Here is a 23,525-nt window from a genome sequence, read left to right as displayed (position 1 = left end):
TTTAAACACCAACAGAAACAAACATTCACCCTAAAATGATCCAAGTCTCACCATCTCTCCAAAAATATCTCCATTGCAGCTCGTCTCATCTGGACTCAGCCCAGCCAGTGACCGCTCCGACGGCGTTGGTGACACCGGAGGGCTGGAGCTGGTGCTCCCAAACCTCATGACCCGACCCGGAACCGCCTGAGCCAACGAGGACAGAGCTAGCTTGAGCCCTCCCTCTGCGGGCGGCTGCTCGGGGACGAAGCTCGGAGATGAAGCGCTGGTGTTAGCAGCCGAGGTAAAGCCCTGCTGACCTAACGGAGATGGGCTGTTGTTTTTCAGAGCCGATGCGTTGCTGAGATTTTGTTCCTGGTAGTTGCGGAGCCTCTCGATTAGATCGTTCTTTGTTCCTGAGACGGTCAAACCACGCAGTTTCAGTTCTTGCTTTAACTCAGCGACCTGCAGGAGGAGAGACAGGAACGGGCGCTTAGGCTAGACTGAAGACAGCACTGGTGACCAGATGATTCCTTTATTATATCAGGTTACTTTGAACTCATCCAGATTGGCTGGTAGAGTGGCCGGTTTGGCTCCTCCCACTGCGATCTGGCTCTGGCGAGAAGTCGGGGTCTGACCGGAGGGGGCTGTGGTCGTGGTGTTGTGAGCGCAGCGGGAGGGGGAGGGGCCAGAGCTGGTGGTGGGAGGCTGCTCAGCTTGTGGTCTGAGTGGAGACAGAAAAACGTTCAGTTTAGCATAAATCTCTCCTTCTCTTTCTACAGAACAGCCCATGATAAATGTTCCATCTCCAGTTATTATAACTTCTACTCTGGAAAATATGTAAACGAAGCATGAGAAAAATAAAAAAGACACTTTTGACCTGTTTGACGTTGTAAAACAGTTGTCGGGGTTTGAACTGTAGCTGACAAATGTCATGCTAGGCTGAACTGAGTGTGGCTTTTAGCTCTGACCTCTGCTCTGAGATGCAGCTTTTATAAAGTCTCACAACAAGGAAACAACAAGCCACAGCAGCGCTCTAGAGGGGACCGCCACCACTCATCAGCCCATCCCACGCTGGTTTGCATTCGACTGTCCGTTAAATTACCTCATGGATGCACAAATGCAGATGATTACGTTATGGAGCCAACGCCATTGAAAAATGTCTGAGCCTCAGTTAATTATACAGATACGGAGTTAAAATGGGTGCAAGCTCTATTTTCTGTGAGGTTTCCACTTGTTGTCAGGACCCAAGCAGCTGAAATGCCCTCAGCTTCTCAACGAACGACAACATCAGCTTAAAAGTCTAGCCTGAAAGGTGGCAGACGATCTGAATCCCTGCGGATAATTTCCAATTATTATGTGAAAAAGGTTATGTGAATTATTTAAAATGTGTTTAGAGAGTGGATCTATGTGTCTCGTACAGTTAAAAAGAGACGGTGATGGTTTGTGGTAAATCATCACAGCAAGGCTGTTGCTGTTTGTTAAAATCCACAAACTAATCTATCACACAAAGCTGAAGCGGCGGCACTTCAGCTCACTGCACCAAGGTCCATTTCTAAAGACCATCCAGACTGAGGGAGAGAGGATGGAGTTAGTCATTCACACACCCCTCAGCTGTAAAAACCAGTGTGAAGCTCTGGTGCTGCAGCGAGAACCAGAACCTCCTCACTCTCATCATAATAATGGGTACACACCATGACATTTAAAGCATCTCAAGTTTAATTGTTTGAATACATTTTGAATCATTTTCAGGTAAAAACCAAATGTGCTGGAATGCTGGGCCTTTAGCTTTACTCCTAATCTGGTCACCAACCCCCCGTCTTATTTCTCACCCCTCCTGACTCTCAGAAACCAAACTGAGACGAGTTTCAGACCAGATCCAGACATCTGTGACTATTCTGAGGGAAAATCTGCCTCGCGGGTGTTTGACACTTACTTAGGGGGGGCAGGCAGTATGGTGTGGTAGTTGTAGTGATGCTGTTGGTGACTGAGGATCTGCAGTTGCAGGAAGAGCTGCTGCTGGTGGAGCAGCTTGGCATAGGAGGAGTCCATCTGAGGAGGACGCTCCTTATCTGCCTTCTGGTCTGGGGGGATGTACTGGTGGTACTTCAGCTTCTTCACCTTCAACAAGAGACGGAAGAAACACAAGTGAACTAGCCGTCGGTCTGGGCCTACATACAGAGTGTTAAGAGACGTGAACGGTGAAGCAAAACTGACATAAAAACGTCCAGTTCCTGTTAAACAAAAAAGTCTAAACTATCTTTGAATTTTTGAGTTAATCTTGGTTCCAGAAAGCCACAACTCTTCCCCTTTTTTAAACACGGACTTCTCTTAGCAGGAGTGTTTAATGTCACAGCTAAAGCCCCACTTCTATGGTGGTAAGGGAACAGACACCCAAACCATCACACGTCCATCCTGTTCTGAGAAATCAACTTTCAGTTTTTCTCAGAGTGTTTTGGGAACAATTAAAAGTGAAAAATGTCCCACAAAAGCAGCGCAGCGTGACAAAGTCACTCCATTTATACACAAACACCGGCCCTGGCTTGAATATTCATCCTTCCTGTGGTGGGCGATGAACGGGTCATTAAACAAAGCTCACGCTGACCTTCGGCTTGCTGTCCTTTGGTTTTTTAGATCTTTGTGGGTGACGGTCCAGACTCGTCTTCGCCTGAGACTGCAGCCGGAAAACCAGGACAAATTGGGTTTGGAGAGGGGAGATGTGAGGAAATGAAGAAATCAGGAAGAGTGAGCCGGATATATAGCTGCTCAGTAAATAACAGCTTATTGTCTAAATGATTTATAAATCTAGAAAACTTCAATACGTTTGACTCAAAGAGCTCAGAGGATGAAACGAGCATACCTTGACCTGTCCCACGGAGGAGCGGGAAGACACGGAGGTCATCGTGGTCCCGTTGGTTATTTTTGGGAGAGAGGAGGTGGTCTCGGACATGCTGACATGGGGAAGTGGAGGAGGAGGAGGAGGAAGAGGAGGAGGCTGTGTAAGAAACTGATAAGAAGGCATGATTAGTCTGAGTTTATAATGGTCATCAAGCATTCTTTAGCTGAGACGGTACCTGTGTGGGAGAGATGTCCCCGTTCTGGGTGAGCCCGTCGGATGGGGACAGCTGAGTGGCGACACTCAGGGGAGAGTCGTGATTGGTTAGCTGGTCTGGAGACAGAGCATCACTGCTGTCTTCGTCTAAAGACGAGCTCTCCCCCCCAGCGCCTTTCGGAGAATCTGCAACACATTTTCACAGATTTAGTGAAACAATAAGAGCACGCCAACAAGATTTTCCAGAATTCACACTTCGAAGAGACAGCTGACACCCAGCTGGTGGCAGACTAGAAATGAGCAGCATGTCTCCAAAAAGTTGGAACAGGGGAAAGTTTATCACTGTGCAGCATCCCTTCTTCTTTTAGTTAGCACTACAAAAGTAGACAAGAGCTGCTAATGGAGTACAAGGAGGGATTCAGTGAACAGAAAAGGGTTTCTTTCAGGAGAATTGATGCTTGAACAGAATCATGTGGAGAAAAACTAACTGACCATATAGGTTTTTGACACTCCCAGTGTGTTTTGCCCTTGTTCTGCCCTCCTTACATGCACTTCAAAAGTAGTCGTGACAAAACTGGAGCATGCTTGCAAATTATTTCTCAGGTTTGAGTTGATTACATTGTGTTTGTGATTGTAGGAGCAGAAAGTTCAGAACGACCATAGTCATTAACCCAAACCCTGATGCAATATGGCCGCCTTCCTCACAACAAACTGTGACTCGTGTGTAGCAATCAGAACGCCTAACTTTAGGGAAGTTCAACAACACAATGTGTTCTGTATTTCATCTGTCGAAAGACGATTATGTCCACACGGAGAGGCTGCGTAACTCCAGCAGGATGATGGAGCTGCTGCAGCAACAGCGGGCGTGTTGATCCACTCACATGTTGGTAAACACCTGGATACTGGGACCGCTCAGGTGACGCGCATTCTAACTGAATGTACACAAAACGTCAGGAGTGGTGTAAGAGTGCAGGAAGTCATTAGTCCAGAGGCGACGAGTTCTGACTTGAGTAGAAGTCCTGTAGCTGTCACAGGGCTAAAGCAGATTAATCTGACCCGGTCTCACTGAACCCAGAACCCAGAACCTGAGCTAAGTGCTGCTGAATGTTGTGCAACTGCATGGCTATTAATGCATTACAGCACACAACGTACTGTATACTTGTGCAATTGCACCGAAAATGTTCAGATGTTTCAAACAGGTAAATCACGAGTTGTTTAAATGTAAGTAAATGTGTGGATTACCCAGCGGTGAGTGCTGCAGGGGGCAGCTGACAGACAGGATGTTCTTGTGGACCAGTTCGATTGGACCCGGTCTGTGAGAGATTTTGTCGTTGAGGTCGTCGGCCAGCCGCGCTCGCTTCAACTTCAGCTGCTTGGCCTGCAGGGACGGCTCTGCTGACGTCTCTGGGGAGCAGACCACAACAACAGCATGAAAATTCATTTTTTCCTCTCTGAGCGATAAACGAACTACTAATCTTTAAACCTTGCGGGACTTCAGAGGAAAGTCTTGCTGTAGGAAGCAGGTCCTCTAAAGATTAACTATCAAGAGCCAAGCTGCATCACTTCCTCCATCTGATTGCTTAGCTAGTGTAATGGAGGATTCAGGATCCCGCCCAACCCCGCCTCCCCATCGGACTCTGATGTTGTATCTGTGATGTTCGTGTTTCTATGTTGAGGAGTTTTTTTGTATAATAGAGTTACGCCCCGCTGGGTCTAACTCTGCTATGCCTTTTTTTTTTTTTGCCTTACCCCAATTATCCTCATGTAACACCCTTTTCATCAAATGAAATGAGCGCCGTTCTGGCTGCTCTCGTGACTGCCTGTACCTGTATTTGTCTACATGTGTGTGTGTTTAATCTTGGTCAGGATGTGTTCGCGGAGTCAAGTTCCTATGCTCTGGGTCGCTGGAGCGCTGGCAATAAAGCTGATTCTGATTCTGATGTCCAAAAGGGTCAATTTCACCTATATATTTACCAACATAGTGACCTTTCATCTACAACATAAATCCACTTTCTGCTTGGCGTTCTAAATCCAGAAGGTTCTGTTCAGCGCGTGTTTACATACCATCATTCAAACAAACATTCTCACCCAAGGTTCTTGCACTCACTGTAAAAGCCAGACGTCAACATTATTCACTCTGAACAAGTGAAGACTCCACGATGTTATAGTTATAAGTTAAATAACCAAATGTGATGAATGAACAAGATGTTTAAATCAAATGTTTGAATAATCTGTGCTTAAATCAATGAATTTAAAATGAATATTGTTCTTACAACGATCCATTTATACTCATAAATCAGTATGTTGTAAGTAAGTTAATCATTGTTTACACTCACACATTACAATAAGATACATGTTAAGGTTAAGAATTTTGTATCTGAAGAGGGCGTGGCTTTCTGAGGGATATTAGTAAATACAAATGTGTCAAATTCTGATTGGCCAAACTTGGCCAGGAATCATAAAAGTAGTTTAATAAAACAGGAATTACTTCCCGAGTAATTCAGACTCCAGCTGGCCCCACGATTCGGCCAAATCGGGAAAGAAGCCTCTTTTGAAACAAACTCCTTTGACCTTAAGTCAAAACCTTTCTGCGACGCTGCAAGTGATTACAGACACCACAGCTCTTTTCAGAGCTACTTCACACCTTGGACACCTAATCTGCCGACCCCGGGTTGCATCTCATGGCCGGGGAAGCTGCTAATCTCTGAGTATTGTGGCCTCGACGTCCGGTGACCTCACCACTCTGACCGCAACCCTCCGGACCGCCGGGAGCAACTCATACCAGGGTATCATAAGCCTGCATGCTGGTGTCTGATGAGGTTTATAAATAAACAACTCTCTAGTTTATAACAAACAACAAATTATTTTACAACCAGATTTCTCAATTTCTCGCAGATACAAAGAACGGTTGCTACAACCGCTAGCTTCCATCACAACACCTCACATCACATCCCATTATTCATATCTTGTCATGTATAAATTATTAGTTTAGGAAAAATAATTAAATTCATTTTATAAACTATACACCTGACTCTGTCTGAATTAATACGAAGTGTGTTTATGGTCCCTGAATAAGCAAAGAACCCTAGAATGTTCTGATTAAACATTCAAACATCAGTCAGGTTGATATTTCATATTTATATGGAATATCACATCTTATTGGTCATAATTAATATGTATTAATTGCTACACTAGTTGTATAAACCAAACGAACAAAATGAGCAGATGGTGGGAAACGATAACAAATGTGACCTTTTCAACAACACCACTAGCTCTAATCCACCAAGAGTCCTGTGCACGCACAGGTCTGCCCTGAAACGTCTCATTTGTGTTACTGATGTGCAAACCTGCAGGTAAATGAGAGGTGATGGGATAAACCTTGTGCAAACATCTTATTAATAAGTAAATTAGTGTCATACATCCATCAGCAGGTAGGAAACCACAGCTCTAGTCAGATCTCAAGTAAATAAAAAGGTGAAATTATGCTTTTTTTTGGTAATAAAAAAAATAACTGTTACAAAAATGTTGTGTGTGTACTTCACACATTAGCATCAACACACACACACACACAGCTTTTCACATAAACTCACCCTCAAGAATGTGCATCCTGACCAGCTCAGAGCGCTCCGGACGACACCGGATCTTCCTCTTAAGGTAGTCCTCAGTCTGTCGAGGAAACAGAAAATTAAGACTGTATCTGTCCACAACAACAAACATGCAGAAAATTAAGAAAAAATGCACAGATCAAAGGAAATATTGCGTGAACTCTACTACGACCCAGCTCGAGCTGGAGCCAACGCCCACCTTAGCCAACCACCTGATGCACAATGTTAAAGATGATGCAGCAGACTCACCCTTGCTCGCTCCAGACTCCTCCGCTGTTCATGAAAAGCTGCAGGGCTCTTCAGAGCTGCACAGAGAGGTGGGAAAAAATGGCTTAATGCTGATAACTCAGGATCCGATGAGGAACAATGACCCTCTCTGCAAGAGTTGATGTGAAACAAAGTCTTAAAGCAGAAGTAAGTGCATGAAGAGAAAGCCACAAGTGTTTTTCTACGACACACTCTTGTGACATCTTAGCACACTGATGGGCCTTGTCTCACTGACAAACGGCTTCTATCGCAGTTCCTGCTGCTTTTGTTGGGGCTTTTACTCTGAAACTGCAGACGGATGTGCCGCGATCTGAGTTCCCCTAATCAGCCTCCTTGATTGGATTTCCTTTATGGCTTAAAATCAGACAAGGAGTTTGTATATAACTCATTAGGCTTTAAGTCTGCAGACTGATTTGACTAAATATCCACAAGTTAACATGATAAACTGACATTTTTACCTGAATCATTGCATTTCCTTTATTTCATGATAGTTTTGTGTCGATTCTATACAGAGGCTGTTAGCATTAGCTTAACAAAAACTAGTTCAGTGTTTTGCACGGCATATGAGTGAGAGTCTGAAGGACGTCAGCTCTGGGTGAACATGAGTGCAGCGAGAAGACAGATGAGACTCTGGTGACTGATGGATGACTGCCCTCACAAAAACATCAAATGTTCATCACGGCACTCAGCCTGGACCTTCTGTAATGTGCCCAGAGAATACGAGTGGAGTAAACACGATGGTGTGGCGAGAGATCATCATCATCATCATCATCGTATCAAAGCACCTAAAACTTTAGTTTGGTAAAAACGTGTCGGCTTGACTAGAGGAAGGATGATGGGAGGACAGTGATGGTTACAGTGATGTAACAGAGCTGTCCTCTGATTGGCTGAGGCCACTGAGGGAGAGTGGTTGCAGACAGTTTGGCTACAGCAGTGAGTCAACAGATGACAGGGTGGGGGTCGGACACATTCCTCGTGTCACAACCTCAGAACATTTAAAAGAACGTGTCAGCTGCAGTGAAGTCCAAACTGGATCCACCAGTAAAAACACGGATTGATGCCGCTAGACTGTGAACAAAAACACAATCTTATCCTTTTAACTGTAGCGTTTGTTTTCCTCTCAGGCAATTTTTCACCTTCTGATTTTCAGAAGGCATCTAGTCAGAACTACAGCGCGTTACAGATCTAAACCAGCGGATGCTTCTCCACCCTAACTATTCATAGTCCTCTACTGACCAGGATCAGTGCAAGTCTGATCATCTTCAGGAGTTGCTTAAGTTTAAACTTCAAGGCAAAAACAACGTCCAAATCGAAGGCCGATCTTGATAGAAACAGGAAACGAAGATCAAATATAGTTTATTGGTAAAAATCAGACAGTGACTAGAATCATTCAAAGTTCAGCATGACCAATGTCATCAGCGAATGGCCAATCGGAAACTCAAAAGCCTGTGAAGACGTGAGCACCAAGCGGCTAACAGAAGGCTTGGGTCAGTGATTTCACCATCACTAAGTGCTGGTTGGTTACAGCTAGCTACGGTAGTCTTTACTTACAGAACCAGACTACTCACGAATAAAAGATGCCCTCTGTTATTTAGAACTCTGTGAGGTGGACTGGGATTAACCATGATGTCAGAGCAGTAGTCGGTATCGGCCTTCAAAATCTAAATCTGTACAACTCTTTAATTTCTCATGACCTCCTTTATCTCAGTAGGCTTTAATTCATCTTTAAAACAAACACATTTTACCATCAGAACATCTAAAAATCTGAACACACAATTATAAAAATCACCTTCATAGAGCTGAAGAAAACACAAAACTGAAATTGGATAAATGCTAATTCAAGCAGAAGCGGAGTCCTATCTTCAGGATGTTTATAGTCTGACTGTCTGAAACTCTCAGGACTGAGTCAAGTGTTCGTTAGTCTGATGGCTCTCATCAGAAAGAGGAACTGCCTACATGTGTGGATGTCGTAGTAGACTGGTCCTATGAGCAGCTAGTAACAGCGGAGCACAGAGACACGGTTTGTGTGACAGCCTTCCCCATCGTGAGCCATGAGTGAGTCCATGAATGTTAAGTGACAGTGTGACATAGATCTGTCAAATCCTAGCGTTTCACTGTCTACTCTCTATCAGAAGCTGATGCAGGAGATAGGTGTAGGGGATCAGCATGCATGTTAAGCTCTCAGTCACTGATTTTAATTTGAAATAAGACTAAAATGGCTTTTCAGTGAGCCACACCTTTGAATACAAACAATATAAAGAACCTAAGAACCTTGCTAATTTTCTGAACCACTCATTCCTAACTAGGGTCAGCTGGTGTCTAACTCCAGCTGTCATCAGGTGAGACGTCGGGGGCACCCTGGACATATCTCTAAAACATCACAAGGGCATCCAACCGGGCACACACTCACTAACACAGAGGGACGATATCTTCAATAAACCTGACATGCATGTTTTTGATAAGTGGGAGAAAGCCCACACGTGCATGGAGAGAACAGGCTAAGCCATGCAGAAAGGCCACAGCTGGGATTTGAACTTGCAACCTTCTTCCTGCAGGGCAACAGTGCTACCAACTGCAACATATATTTTCAGTGCCTTGTAATAATAATAATAATAATAATAATAATAATAATAATAATAATAATAATAATAATAATAATGTCTGTGTTTAAATGTTTCAGCTAACACATGTTTTTCAGAACTACTCAGCATCATCTGTGCTAAATCATCACAGAAAGACTGATGCAGCAGCGGCAGCAGTAGCAGGCCACTGAGATCCTTTTCTAAAGACCAGCCTGACTGAGGGAGAGAGGATGGAAAGTTACTCATTCACACCACCCTTAGTTGTGAAAACCAGTGTGAAGCTCTGGTGTTGCAGCGAGAACCAGAACCTCCTCATCATACAAACATGATGCTAACACTGTTTGACAGTTAAAGCATCTCAAATGATTGAGTGGATTTTTTTTAGATTTCTTTTCAGGTAAAAAGACACACAGGTAGATTTCCACTTAAACCAACACTTTTCTCCTGATGCGTATTTATTTTGTTGTTTTTATTTGCTCTGCTAGTTGCTACAGCAGAGGAGTCACAATTAAACAGACCAGTTTGCTGATCCCAGTACAGCGAGGACCAAGCAACAGTACCTAACTACTGCTAAGCTGAATGAGAAACTTCACAACCTCACCAAAACTATCAGGTCAACCAACCTAACCAAGTTAGTGACATTACAAGCCTTAGTTACAAGTTAGTGGACTAGTTCCTGTCAACTAATTCATAACCAGTCAGTAGCTCAGGAGGTAGAGCGGGTTGTCCACCAATTGGAGGGTTGTGGGATCGATCCCAGCTCCTGGTGGAAAATGCTGCTGTTGTGTCCTTGGGCAAGACACTTATGCCACCTTGCCAGTTGGTGGTGGTCAGAGGGACCTGTGGTGCCTGTGTTCGGAGGCGTAGTCTCTGTCAGTGCGCGCCATGGCGGCTGTGGCTATAATGTAGCTAATCACCATCAGTGTGTGTGAATGGACGAACCCCAAAGTGAAAATGTGTCTATTACTGTATTCCCCAGAGTTAGAGAAGGGAGAATAAAGCATTTTGTAACCAGTGCAGTAATTCTCCTGATCCAGCAGCAGTCTGTTTGCCTTTGCCTAGCAGAAAAAAATGGAGTGAATGGGAACTAGTAGCATTTTGGTTGCAAATGACTCAATAATGATACCAATTACTCCTGGTGAGCTCAGTAACCATGGTGACTGATAATGAAAAGTAAGAACACAAAGGATTTGCAGGAGCCGATTTAGATTTGAGAGTGGGAGATCGGAGTTCCAATCCCAGTCGGGTCATACCAAAGACTTAAAAAATGGGACCCAGCGCCTCCCTGCTTGGCACTCAGCTTTAAGGAGTCAGATTGGGGGGTTAAATCACCAAATAGTTCCCGAGCGCGGCCACGCCTGCAGCTCACTGCTCCCCATGGGGATGGGTCAAATGCGGAGATGAGTTTCACCGGAGTGTGATGATGACTGAGACTTTAACTTAACTTAATAGCAGCTAACTATGCTAGCCTGATCAGGCTGTGCCAGTATACTTCAATAATCTACAGAAAATAAAACTATGTGTCGTGAGCCAGGGTGAGTACTCGCTCTCATCTTAACCATCTCTGAGTGTTTGCAGGAGAGGGAGCAGCAGCTGATTAGCGGGTTGACTATTTAAGGAGATGGTGAACACTGCTCGACGCCAGATGATTACTACAACTCAGTAGTTTCCAGCCTTCGCTCTAGTTCTCTTGGTTACTTGTAACTTCTCTCGTGTACTTTTGGCTCTAGTGCATTTTTGGTCCTAGTGTGATTTTTGCATTTTTGGACTCACCCACCTCAGGTTCTCTGCTCACCTGGAATTACTCGCTCAACCTCCATAGGACTCCTGGACTCCGCATTCAGTCACATTCATCATCCTCTTCCCAGACCGACCCGCTCTCACTCTCAACCCTGCGCTCCCTCTCCAGCTCAGAACAACTCCGCTCTGGATCCACCCCGGCTCTCAACCTCCTCTCATTCCTCAAACCCAATCATCCCCCGTAAGTCTCCTCTCAGTATTCCTGCCTTGACCGTTTCCCCTGGACTCACCTCGTGTTTGCTCTCTCTCCAGACCCTGGTTCCAGTTTCTCCTGATCCGCTGGAATTCCCAGCGCGCCCTCAGTTCCCCTTATTAATAAAATAATTTTTTACTTTTCCACCAATCTGTGTACGGTGCTGTGATTCTGCATGTCTTGGGTTAGACTCCTGCCCCAAACCATGACGCTATGTGCTGCCAGTTTAACCGCTGTGTGTACATATTAATATAACTCCGGAAATAAATTATTCGATAGCTTACCAAAATAACTTCCCCTAACTGGGCTGCCCATTAGCTTGTCTCATTAATTTCTGCAGTAATCCAGAAAGGTACGGAGGTTCTACCGGTCTCAGGAGGTTCTATTAGGGATGCACCGATATGAAATGTTGGGCCGCTACGATATCGATATTAACACTGTTATGGCTGATAATCGATATTGGCCAATACTGAAATGGCCGGCATTTATGCATCTGAAATCATCAGATTTTGCACAGACAGAATATTATGCAAGCTGAATTGTGAATGCCTTGCTTTACTTCTATAGAGTGCAAACTATGTGTGTGTGTGTGTGTGTGTGTGTGTGTGTGTGTGTATATACATGTGTAGACATTTACTTTATTATAGTCACACACCACACACATTTTTGCTTCTGAGATGATCACTGTCACATGACTACACAGTTACACATCATCACCCCCTCACACTCTGAAACAGATACACAAACAGAAACAAGATGGTAAAAGTATTGGTTGTTAATACTGTCCCAGTTTTACTTATCAAACTGATATTGATATGGTAGAAAAGAACTAACATCGGCCGATACCAATGTTAATGCAAATATTTAGTGCACCCCTAGGTTCTATTTTTGAAATTCGTCAATTATCTTTTCAATCCAACCTGTGTGTGTCGTAGCTTTCCCAAATGACTATTTTTTCCTTTCTGGAGCTGGCAAGGTTAGCCGCGCCGCTGCTGTCATGCTAACAGAACTTGGCAGGGGTCCAGACAGATTTATAGTTGCGACGTGTAGATTATTATTTTAGCTTAAACCTCTGAGCGAATAGCCCTGACCAGCCCCTGTAGTCTGTGCATCAGCTGTGCTAACGGTCACTATAGATCTGAAGGAATCTAGTGTTGTTCATACGTTTCTCCTCACAAACAGTTTTAATTTAATGTTGCTACGTTAGTTGGAAATGCATGACGGACTCTGGCATATGGCTCAGACTTTTTGCTGCAGCTGTAATCATTGAGAGCACGAAGTTGATCAAAATACAAGAGGCCGACCAATATGGTATTTTTAAAGCCGATGCTGATACCGATTTTTAAAGAATTTTGCTGCCGATGGCCGATATCTAAAGCCGATTATTAAGGCTGACTCTTTTATCCAAAGCCTGATTATTATTGTGTTTTTAAATCAGCTTTAAAAAATACTTTTGGCCGATGACCGATATAGAAAAAATTGAATATACCAGTCGGCTTCTACAAAATCCAGCTAATCTCATAGTATTAGCATTAGCAGCTGCTTCCTTGTGAGATGTCAGTGACATATGCAAAACACGGTTCTTCAGTGTTTAGAGAAGGTATTTTTCTTTTTCTATAGTGATTTATGACAAAACTGCTCAACAAAATGAAAAACGGAACCCAGTTTATTTTTTATAGATGGTTAAGTGTAGTTAAACTGAATTTCTACAATTTTCATGCTGAGTTTGGCCAATAACTTAAAAATATTCAAACACTTTCTAAACCTTGAAAAAAATCCCAAAATGATTCAAGCTCCTTGTTTCCATCTCGGAGTGTCTGCGTGTCCTCTGAATGTGCTGTACTTCCTAGACTTCAGACTCATTTCATGTGTGATCACATGTTAAACAAGAACATTTCTATGAGAAAATGTGGACTTTTCACAACCACTATTATCATCCTAGCATTTTAGAACATCGCAGCCCTGATATAAACGAAGATCCACTCCTGCTAGGGAGCAAGAGCTAAACTCTGATCCAGGTAGGGTTGGATGGTAGTAAAACCACTTCCTGTCAACTGACACAGCAGAGAATGCGTAGCCTGCTATAGCTTGTAGTGTTTCAGACATTGGTGCAGCCAAACTGAGGTGATCAAGTTATGTACATCCTAATATTAGTAGAGTGGAGCTGAAATATCACACAGGGTAGTGGTTGATACTGAGCTGCTCTATAATGATGAATAACAGTCATCTGCTAATCGAACGATCAGAAACTCTAATCCCCCCGTCACAAGTGTCCTTGGTCAAGAAATTCAACCTCTTGTTGCCCCTGAAACATTGATCCATGTTTGTGTTTGTTAGAGAAAAGGCACTACGGCAGGCTGCAAAAACAAATGATGAATAGATGATTTCAGTTTACCATCAGGCCAGATCAGTTGAATGCAAACGGAAACAGCCTTCATGACCTTGATCTGAAGTGAGTCACTGCTTGACACCAAAATGTTTCACCAAGACTTTGGTGGGGTCAAAAAAATGCTCAAAGTATATTTAAGTCAGATAAAATTGATGAATCAGGGGTCTTATTTAACACAGCTTCATGCTATTTTTTTGTTTGCCAAACAGCAACATCTTTAAACGTCTGTCTAAAGTGAACATATTCGTTAGCATCTCGCTCATATGCAGAATGGGTTAGCTGTCATATGCTGATTACTGGTTTTATCAGAAAGTCTCGGGTCTTATGCTGAAGCAAAAACACACTTAGAAGAAAAAAGTGCATCTATCTACAGCTTGTGATGTGGGTATTTCTTGAAACAGGAAGTGAAATGGTAAGAAGAGGAAGCTGTCCTATTAGATAACAAAGTGGTGCAGCTAAATACGGCAAAAGCAAAATGAGCAAATTCGATAGAGCAGATAGAGGTTGACAGTTACAGTTTTAAATAACAAGCTCAGTCAGGCCCCAAAACACCCCAAACACAGTGGGATAACACGTGAAGCCAGCACAAGATAACCAAACAGGTGATAACACAAATGAATGAACAAATCAGATCATCAGATCAGTCCACTGGAGAGTCTGATGAGCAGCTTGGTGCTGGACATGGACCAGATCAACACTTTGACCTCAGTTTACGATCACACACTGCTCTGGTGTTCTGAAGGCATCTCCTGATACTGAAAATCCTACACACTGTTGCTGTGTGTGAATGGACTGTAGTCTAAAGCGCTTTGGAGTCCTCTGACTCTGAAAGGTGCTACACAAGTGTGGGTCATTTATCATTTATTTATCATTCATAAAAAGGACCTTTGGACAAGTTTGACACTTCAAAATTGATAAAAACTAAAGTTTCTGAATCCTTAGCAGCAGATTAAAGTCAAACTACAATAACCAGATGGATGACTGAGCATGCAAACCTGCATAAATCAATCAATCCAAAGAGGAAGAAACATATGTTTAAATGTACCGGTATACTTACGTGGCATGATCCCTTGACTGACCAGCTCCTCTCGTGTGCGTCTCTGCTGAAGCTTGAGCTGGAGGACTGCATGGAGACAGAAGAGGTGAGAAGAGAGTCAGTAACTGCCGGTGAAAGTAGTAAGCAGCACGGATGGAGCGCTGAGCGTCGTGATCAGTAACCCATCCACCGCGTTTGAACAAACAAACACATCAAGCTACATGTATGTGATCAGACTGACGTGAAGAGGACCTGCTCTCTCGGGCAGCGTCCTCATCCTCTCATTTCCCCTTCTTTTTTTTTTCTTTTTTTTTCGAAGTTACACAGAAGGCAGGTACAAAGTGGGTGTGAACCGACTCCTACCCACTTCCTGTTTCTTTTTTCCGTCACTGTAACATGTATGTATGAATGTCTGTGGAAACAGACACCAACCACTCACATGAAAGAAAAAGCAAGTGCAGCTAAAAGGACAAAAAAACGTCAAACATCCTAAAGAAGAGAGAAGAAAGAAAACCAGCCTAGACTCAGAAGGAGATGGTGCATTTGCACTGACTGCACCGTCATTACAAAACAGGAAGCATTTGTTATATAACACAGAAGCTGGGGGAGAGTTTTACAGAATACAATGCTTGGCAAACGATCATGTTTAACCTTTCGGTGTTCCTGCATAAATCATAGTTTTGCTCATTTTTGTACTTTAGGAGTCACGGTGATCTAAAAAAAATCAGCTTTCACAGGTTTCTGGACCTTTGCTGTGATCAAGACTGACAATGAAGTTTGGGTTTCATCCTACGAGATTTTTAAAATAACCACATCTATATCAACAGATTGGGTGACATCCTTCAAACCTCCCTCAAGTTATAGCTCCAGTATTACCACCTGCCTGAAGGTGCTAGACATGTTGTCTTACTGACACAACTTTCACAAGGATGATGGTCCAAATTTCTGTTTTGTTTGATGCCAAAACCAACAAACACTAACCAGAACACAACATTTGATAGTTTTATAAAATCAATCACAATGAAAAACAAGAGAAAGGAAGAGCTTTGCAGGTGTGTATGGCTATTTTGTTGCTCAATGTATTGCCACACAGTCGAGTGTCACACGTATCAGAGATGGACTAAAAGGGGAAACTCACTTTTTGCATCTTTTTGTTGCCATGTGGATCTCTACTGCCTCTATAAACACTTTGAACATGAATAAATGCCATCCATTTGTTTTGTGTCAATGTTTGGGTTCAGGAATCAGATGTTGCTACAAGCATTTAGAAGACGTGCTTTATTGTATACGTCTCCCCCCCCCCCAATGCAATCCCACCTGTCGACACTGGAGAAGCAGAAGCTCAACTCAGCCCGCGAGTTCATAGCAGCCAATGAGAGGATGGGTGGGTGTGGTCAAACACAGCATATCTGCATTAAAGTGACAGAGCCCTGAAACGACTCATTATGAATGTGTTCTGTATAGAGCTCCGGACCCCACGTGACTCTCAGTTAGTGGACGCCATTTTGGCATGCAAAAAAGGTAAACAAACACGGATGTAACCATGAACATGAACGGGATCCGCTTGGATTTTACTTCGTCGGAGTTTACTTCACACTTTAAAACAGAAGAAATCGTTTTATATAGTCAGAAATTAAATAGACTAAACATCTCCGACCCTTACCGTGCCCCTGGGATACTTTTTAAAAACGCCAGAATATGTCGGAGCGGACTTCTTACCGGCACAACACCGGACCTGGCCGGGGGAACCCCTTGGGATTCCCCCGGCCGGAGGAGCTGGGGAGAAGGTCTGGGACTCTCGACTCTACTGCCCGCTCCGACGCCAGAAGCTGTCGGAGCGGGCTTCTTACCGGCACAACACCGGACCTGACCGGGGAACCCCTTGGGATTTACCCGGAGGAGCTGGCTCCGGCGGCTGGGGAGAGGGAAGTCACGCTACTGCCCCCGCAACCCGACTCCGGATATGCAGATGAAAATGGATGGATGGACGGACAAATAACAGATTTACACGTAAGTAGTCTCGGTGTGTGATCTGACAATTGATCAACCATTACTTAAAAATTAAATACAGCTTAGCCGGTTAATTGCTGTGATCATAAAACACGTAAACGGCAGCTCGCAGAACTCACGAGGCAACGTTTTACGTGATGTTTACTTGCTGCTGTGAGTAATAAGACAGAAAAAGCCACGCCAAAATAAGTTTAGGAAGCCCGCTAAGAATCATAATAAAAGCATTTAAAATAAATACCACACACAGTTGAGGAAACGTTGGTTTAAGTACCTGATATGAAGTGGTCGCTGCATAAGTGAAAACCTTTACTCTCGGGATCCCACAGCTTCATTTTAGCCCGGTCACTAGCGCGTTTTATTACAATGATCCAACGTTTGCAGCGCTCCGGATCTTGGGGAATCCTGTAGATGGCTCGTTCCTTATGTCGTCCGCGTCTGTTCTGCATCCTGGGGCACAACAGGAATCTACCATATTTCCCGTTTGATTGAGTTTTCTGACAATAACAAATAGTCCAGCTGCCGGCTTCTGCATGCCAATATGGCGCCGTTTCGATTTGAACTGTTGCATGCCGGGAAAAGTGACGTCAACTCCCGGAGCTCTATAGAGCACAGACACCTTCTAAATAGATTAAAATGGTTAACGTGTGCCCTTTAATCAGGCTGTTTCAGAATTTGAAGACAATACCACAGCATATCATACACGCGCATGTGTGTGTGTGTGTGTGTGTGTGTTGTATTTCATCCACATCAGCTTCATTGTGACACAATAAAGGAAGTCGTCTGAACTGCTCTGTCTGCCAAACAAAAACCAAACATGACCATGGCAGAAGTGTCCTGAGAAGCTGCATGGTGTTACAGCAGACGCTTGTTTGGTGTGTGACCGTTTCTTCTAAGTTATTGGGTAACTGATACTGCACTACTACTGTGCTTCTTAGCAGGAGTGTGTTTCTAATTTCAAACTGAAGAGGTGACATATACTCAGGTCCATCTGTGTTTTAGTTCTCAGAAGCGAACCCCAGCAGAAGGGCAGCGGGTGCGTTGGTACACTTGTTCTATTCTAAACAGTGCGCTGAAGGCCTTGTTTTGTGTGTACCAGTTGTCCCCGTTAGAGTGGACGTGTGTGATGTAGGACATGCTGATAAAGATTCCCAAGTATTTCTGGACAGGATGATGTCTGCTGCTTTGAGGAAAAGCAGCACCTGTCTCTTCCCACTTATTATAGCATGACATAATTTTTGTTTACCAGCTAGAGCCGGTAAAACGCCTGAACTGCAGCTAGGACGGTAACGTCTGAGCTTCTACATGTCATCCCGTGGCTCCTAATCTTCACTGGCTATCCCCGCTCCCCCTCGGCTATTTTTACAAGTGTGTGAGCTCTACTTCTTCAGGCACCAGCCGAACACCGGAGACTCCTCCCTGGAAGCAATAACATGTCAGTCCCACGTCGTAAAAGTAGACCTGAACAGGGCCGGGCAGGTCCGTGTACATGAAGCCACTAGGAGGTTTGTTTGCTCTTAAAGAATAAAACCTGAGCAACGCATGAGTTTCCTAAAAACACACACACACACACACGCGCGTGCACACACACACACACACACACACACACACACACACACAAGCATGTGGGTCCAAAAGTATGCACCGGCAGCGCCGTGCAGGATAAGATGCCACACAACCGTCCTCTTCCAAGGAAGACGATTATTCTGGGAAGAAGAATATTACACTCAAGCTCCTGACAGACACTTTAGCTTCATAGATTCTGTCAAACAAATATTTTATTTGTAAATTCTTGTAATAGCTTCCCACAATAAAACGCTGCACAAGTAACTCTACGACACCCAGGTGCCCGACGCTGAATGAAAAAAAAGCAGACAGGAAACACAAATCAAAATACTCTAGAACAAGTAGCAAAACTAAAGACAAAACAAACATGGAGTGTGTTTGCCCTCGAATCCTTAACACACACGCAGGCAGGCACACACACACATGCACACGCTACCTTTGAGTCAAAAGTAATAAATGATGAACAGAAGGCCACTCTGCTGTATTTTGGTGTTCTGTAGTTGGTAAATAAACATTAACTTGAGCCATCTCATCCAGATGAATTTTGTTTGTTTTTGTCCTTCAGAGACCAGGAGAGGGACTGAGACTAAAATCAGGTTTGAGGGCCACTATGGTTAATTTAGGAAAAGGATAAAAGGACAGGCTGAGAGTGGCTCTATAGTCATAGCAGCTCCGGTTAAGACAAACAGATGGAAGAGAGGGCTGCATGGGCAGCCTTCCTTAAAGGAATAGGTGTCTGCCGAATGGCATGGATGGAGTTTGAACCCTTTTAGTTGGAACTTGACAATATGTTAAAATTGAGCTCAATAAATGTAAAGCTGTTAAATCTACACACACCGATAATAAACAAGAGCAGAGTCTGTTGTTCAGAACATCAGAGACGTCGTCTGTCAGTAGCTGTTTAGCTGCAACAACCTTCAGTGACTACAGAAAACTTTAAAAAGGGTAAAATAACCAAAGAAGAATCCAAAGACTGAGGCAAAATAATCACATCAGATGATCACAGGCACAGACGAGGAAAGCAGAGTCAAGATGCCAACTGGGTTAATCGTGCAGCGATGATGTCTCACTTGATCGGATTAAACTTGTCTGAGGTTGTCCCTGTCCTCAGAACACCCTGACTTGACTAAACTAAGCCCAACACAGCAGAACACTCAACATTAGAAAGTAAAAACCTGGGCGTAGGGGGTGAGGAAGGCACGTGGGACAGGAACCAAATCATCTCACTGCTATAATCCCACCACACCAGACCTTTTGGCCGCAGTACTCGGCACCGGCGTCAGATAATAAATGCCACAGCAAAAAGGCCCTCATCTATGAGCTCATCCTTTCTACCGTTTGACTGTTGAGCAGAGGGATGAAGGCGGCTCCTGGCCACAGCAAATGCTGCACACGTCAGAGAGAGTGGAAAGAAGCTGCAGGGTGGAAACGATGCAGGGTTTAGGCTATTCACACCTTTCAATGACTCCTGCTGCGTCACGCTGCTGCACCGTCACCGAGGAGCCAAATGACAACAGGGAGAGCCAGGCTGAATGTTGAGCGTCCTAAAGTTCAAGCAACGTGGGCTAAATTCATTAAGCCAGCCGCTTTCTGCAACTCCTGTCACCAACACTCTCTGTAGAGGACGGAGATCTGAAGAGTAGCTGAGATTCAGGTGATGAAAACGTCACATTGATGGTTACATAAAATCAAGTCCTTTTCTACATTTCTCCTCCTTTCCTTCTCCCTAAACTTCTCCATCGTCCTTTTAACCTCCCAGGAATGCTTTGTGTCATCTGCGACTCTGCTCCAAGTTTGTGATGAATGTTGGTTACAAACAGTGTTTTTTGTACAGCTGCTCCAACACAGATCATACCAAATTAGGATATTTAATCTGTTATTTAAAGGAGACGGTTTGATGATCTTTAGAAAAAATAAAACATTAGTTTTCAGACCAGTGCCAACCATATCTAAACACAGAAGCAGACATTTAAAGCTGTTCTTCACCAAAACCATTTTATACCTATTTTTGAAAATGATCAATCACTCTTGAGTTTTCATGCAGGCTGAACATGAAAATAGTCTCCTACACCTATCTCCTGCATTAGCTTCTGATAGAAAATAGACAATGAAACTCTAGGATTAGAAAATCCTGACAGATCTACGTCACCCAGTCACTTAACATTCCTGGACTCACCCATCTTGACTCACGGCGGGGAAGGCTGTTGTTGGTTTAGCGTCCAGGAAACAGCAGAGAACATCCCAGCTACTAGAAGCTAACTTTTAGCGTTAGCAACTCCACCACAGAGTAGAACTACTTCAGGCTTGTGTTATTTATGGAGATAAAACATTAACGTTGCAGAGCAAACAGTCAGTGGTAGGGTTGCATTGCTGTTAGCCAATCAGAAGTGAGATGACCAAATATCAGTAAATAAGACTCCAAATCCTGCCGTCTGAAGCTACTTTCACCTCTGGCTGACTTCTCTGTACTCAAACAGGAGCACCGGAGCTCCATTTTTGTGGAGCACATTTGTAGTCCTGGACATATTTTCGCACGAAACCTAAAATAATGTTCCACCGTTCGAAAATAAGCGCTTTCTTGATATCAAAGTGCGTCTTTAAAATTCATGGACACGGACAGTTTATGCAAGACAAACTCGAAACGGGAGACTGTCAATAATGCAGGACACAAGTTTCAATTTAGTGGACGTAAGAAAAGTCATAAGAATGTGGGGCTCTCCCGCTCTGGTCACCATAGTGACGACACACTACAGCTCTCCATTTGCCCCTCTGTCAATTAACAGAGAGAGGGAGAAAAACCTCTCACTTGATAAATTGCGATACAGCAGCACTCTTAAGCTGAAAGTCGCTAGCTTTGGCCCGTCTTCGGAGAAATAAATCTTTACTTGAGTATGAAAAATTGGTAAATCTAGCAACAAAGACAGATGGACACACAGGGAGGCAGACCTGTTCTAAGCAACTTGATTGGTTGGTAGCGTCACGTGGGGCGCGGTGCCGGCTGAATGCAGAAATGAAAGCAGACAAGCACTACAGCCTGAAACCCACCGAACGCAGCTGAAAACAGAAATTCATGCGTAAAATGTTTACCCGTTTGTATTTATTCACAAGGAGGGAAAATAATTCTCCAGGACAACTCAAACATTTCCAGGACATTTTCCTAATTTTCGCATTTTCCATGTGTTTTCCATGACTGGAAAATTGGTCTACCATTTTCCAGGTTTTCCAGGATGCGTGGGAACCCTGATTACCTTGTTATATATTTGCTGTACGAATGGACATGCAGAGAGCTTCAGAGAATAACATTCAACACACATTTTTATTTGACTGTTTGCATGAAAACTATAATGATTGAGCTGCTCTGCTTTAAAGAAAGGGAGAGTTAGGCTAAAAATTACGGGTGTCTTCTTAGTTTAACAGAAAGCTTCATTGAAAGTGTTTCAGCTAAATCATAACCTCTTCAACTGTCCTCCACTCAACACACACCAGTAAATGGCTTAACTTCAGCAAAACACCATCACCTAATTATACGTAGCCATAAAATAACTGATCTGTAAATCTATCACAAACAGGATCTGATAGAAGACTCTGGATTGCCCACCTTCTTTCAGGCTGTGATAGACAAGTCTGTCATGATCCATCTTCAGGTCAGCCTTGTCTATGTCGTCTGCCATTGGGGGAGAGCCCAAGGGGGAGGGTTCAAAGGACAGGCAGTGGTTGGTGTCCAGCATTATCATTCAGGCTGGAGATCTATTATTCATTAAGCATTGAAAATTGGATTTAAAAGAGGTCCTCTTGTAAAGTCCCTGATGTTGAGTGCATTGGCAGGAGGAGTCCTCAATGTGTCAGATGTCCCGAAATCTTGATGCCCTTGAAGTCAAAGGGACAGAATTCCAACACTTTAGAGGACTCACAGTCGGTGGATGTCTCCTATAAACTTCTAACTGCTCGGATAAAACACTGGTCCTGCCGAGGCTCTTCTCCTCTCCTCTCAGTCTCCTCTGAACCGGGTGATCGATTATTCTGTCTCAGCTTCTCTCCCTCTCTTCTTCCTTCAGATCTCTTTTCCTTGCAGTAGCAGCCGGCAAGTCACGACAGCACCGTTCTGCAGTTTCTCAAAGAGCCGGGTTTAAGGGATCTAAAGAGCAAGTTGTGGACAAAAAGGACGAGAGAGGCTGAGCAGAGCAAACGGAAAAGAGGCCACCGGCTGAGGAAGACAAGACGGCAGTGAACTCAACTAGAGTGTCCCCGGCAAGACCGCTTTGGTTGCAACTCCTCCTGAATCTCTCTCTCTCATTCTCTCACTCACTCTCACACACACACACACCAAGTGTTGCTGATAAAGTTCTCCTGCTCAGCTGTTGTCATTCATTAAGTTACAAGCTCAGGGGGGCTGCCACACACAAACCTCCTCCTGTTGAGCACAGACACACCACACAGACCTGAAATCACAGCAGCAACACACACAAGGTGTGCTAAAACAAAGGCTTCCTTTGACAAACGGTGACTCAGTCCGATCACGAGCAGCTTTTATTGGACAAGCAGTAAACATTTGAAATCATGACCTCATCCACCTTAATCAGTTCATCTCAGTAACACATTAACATCCAGTCATCAACAAAAGTCTGTTGAAGGTCTGCTTTTATGTAAAGGTGGAGCATTTTTAGGTACGACGGAGTCCAAAAGGTTAAACTCTGATGCATCACAACTTTATCCGAGTCTCCTGTACATTGCTGGTGAACACCACCCGGGACCCCTCCTCTGGTCTGGTTTTAAATAGCTAGGCCAGCTGGTCATAAGTGGGCTATATTCAGCTCAGTATCACCTGTGCAGTTGCAGGGTAATGTTACTTTGAGGCACACACACACACCACAGTCCACAGACTCACAGGAAAAGGTTAGGCCTCACTGTATTAAAGCAACGTTTGATACAATATAAGACAGAAAAACAGCACATGGCCTCTTTAGATTCCTTTACCGCATAAACAGCAGAGAGAAAATGCCTACCAAGTATGACTCGTACAACACACTTTCATCCTACAGGTGACACATG

General features: G+C 43.9%; 1 protein-coding gene across 5 annotated transcripts in view; it reads right to left on the bottom strand.

Annotated features, from left to right (window-relative positions):
• The window catches only part of mrtfab (myocardin related transcription factor Ab), a 47,921-nt gene that overhangs the window by 5,508 nt on the left and 18,888 nt on the right, over positions 1–23,525 (bottom strand). For 4 of the 5 annotated variants that reach the window (XM_015963667.3, XM_015963668.3, XM_015963669.3 and 1 more), the window contains 10 exons: positions 14,925–14,990; positions 6,886–6,941; positions 6,622–6,697; positions 4,274–4,435; positions 3,054–3,217; positions 2,840–2,986; positions 2,585–2,653; positions 1,916–2,100; positions 532–703; positions 52–444 (listed from right to left, as the gene is read on the bottom strand). In XM_015963667.3, coding sequence (XP_015819153.2) covers positions 52–444; positions 532–703; positions 1,916–2,100; positions 2,585–2,653; positions 2,840–2,986; positions 3,054–3,217; positions 4,274–4,435; positions 6,622–6,697; positions 6,886–6,941; positions 14,925–14,990 — 1,490 coding nt within the window. Of the gene's footprint in view, positions 1–51; positions 445–531; positions 704–1,915; positions 2,101–2,584; positions 2,654–2,839; positions 2,987–3,053; positions 3,218–4,273; positions 4,436–6,621; positions 6,698–6,885; positions 6,942–14,924; positions 14,991–22,074; positions 22,435–23,525 lie in introns of those variants that run through there. The other variant, XM_054749029.2, reaches the window with a different exon arrangement.

This window comes from Nothobranchius furzeri, chromosome 16 (assembly GCF_043380555.1).
Source record: "Nothobranchius furzeri strain GRZ-AD chromosome 16, NfurGRZ-RIMD1, whole genome shotgun sequence".
NCBI classification, from domain to species: Eukaryota; Metazoa; Chordata; class Actinopteri; order Cyprinodontiformes; family Nothobranchiidae; genus Nothobranchius; species Nothobranchius furzeri.
The sequence above is the reverse complement of the archived record's forward strand: the minus strand, read 5'-3'. Positions and strand labels throughout refer to the sequence as shown.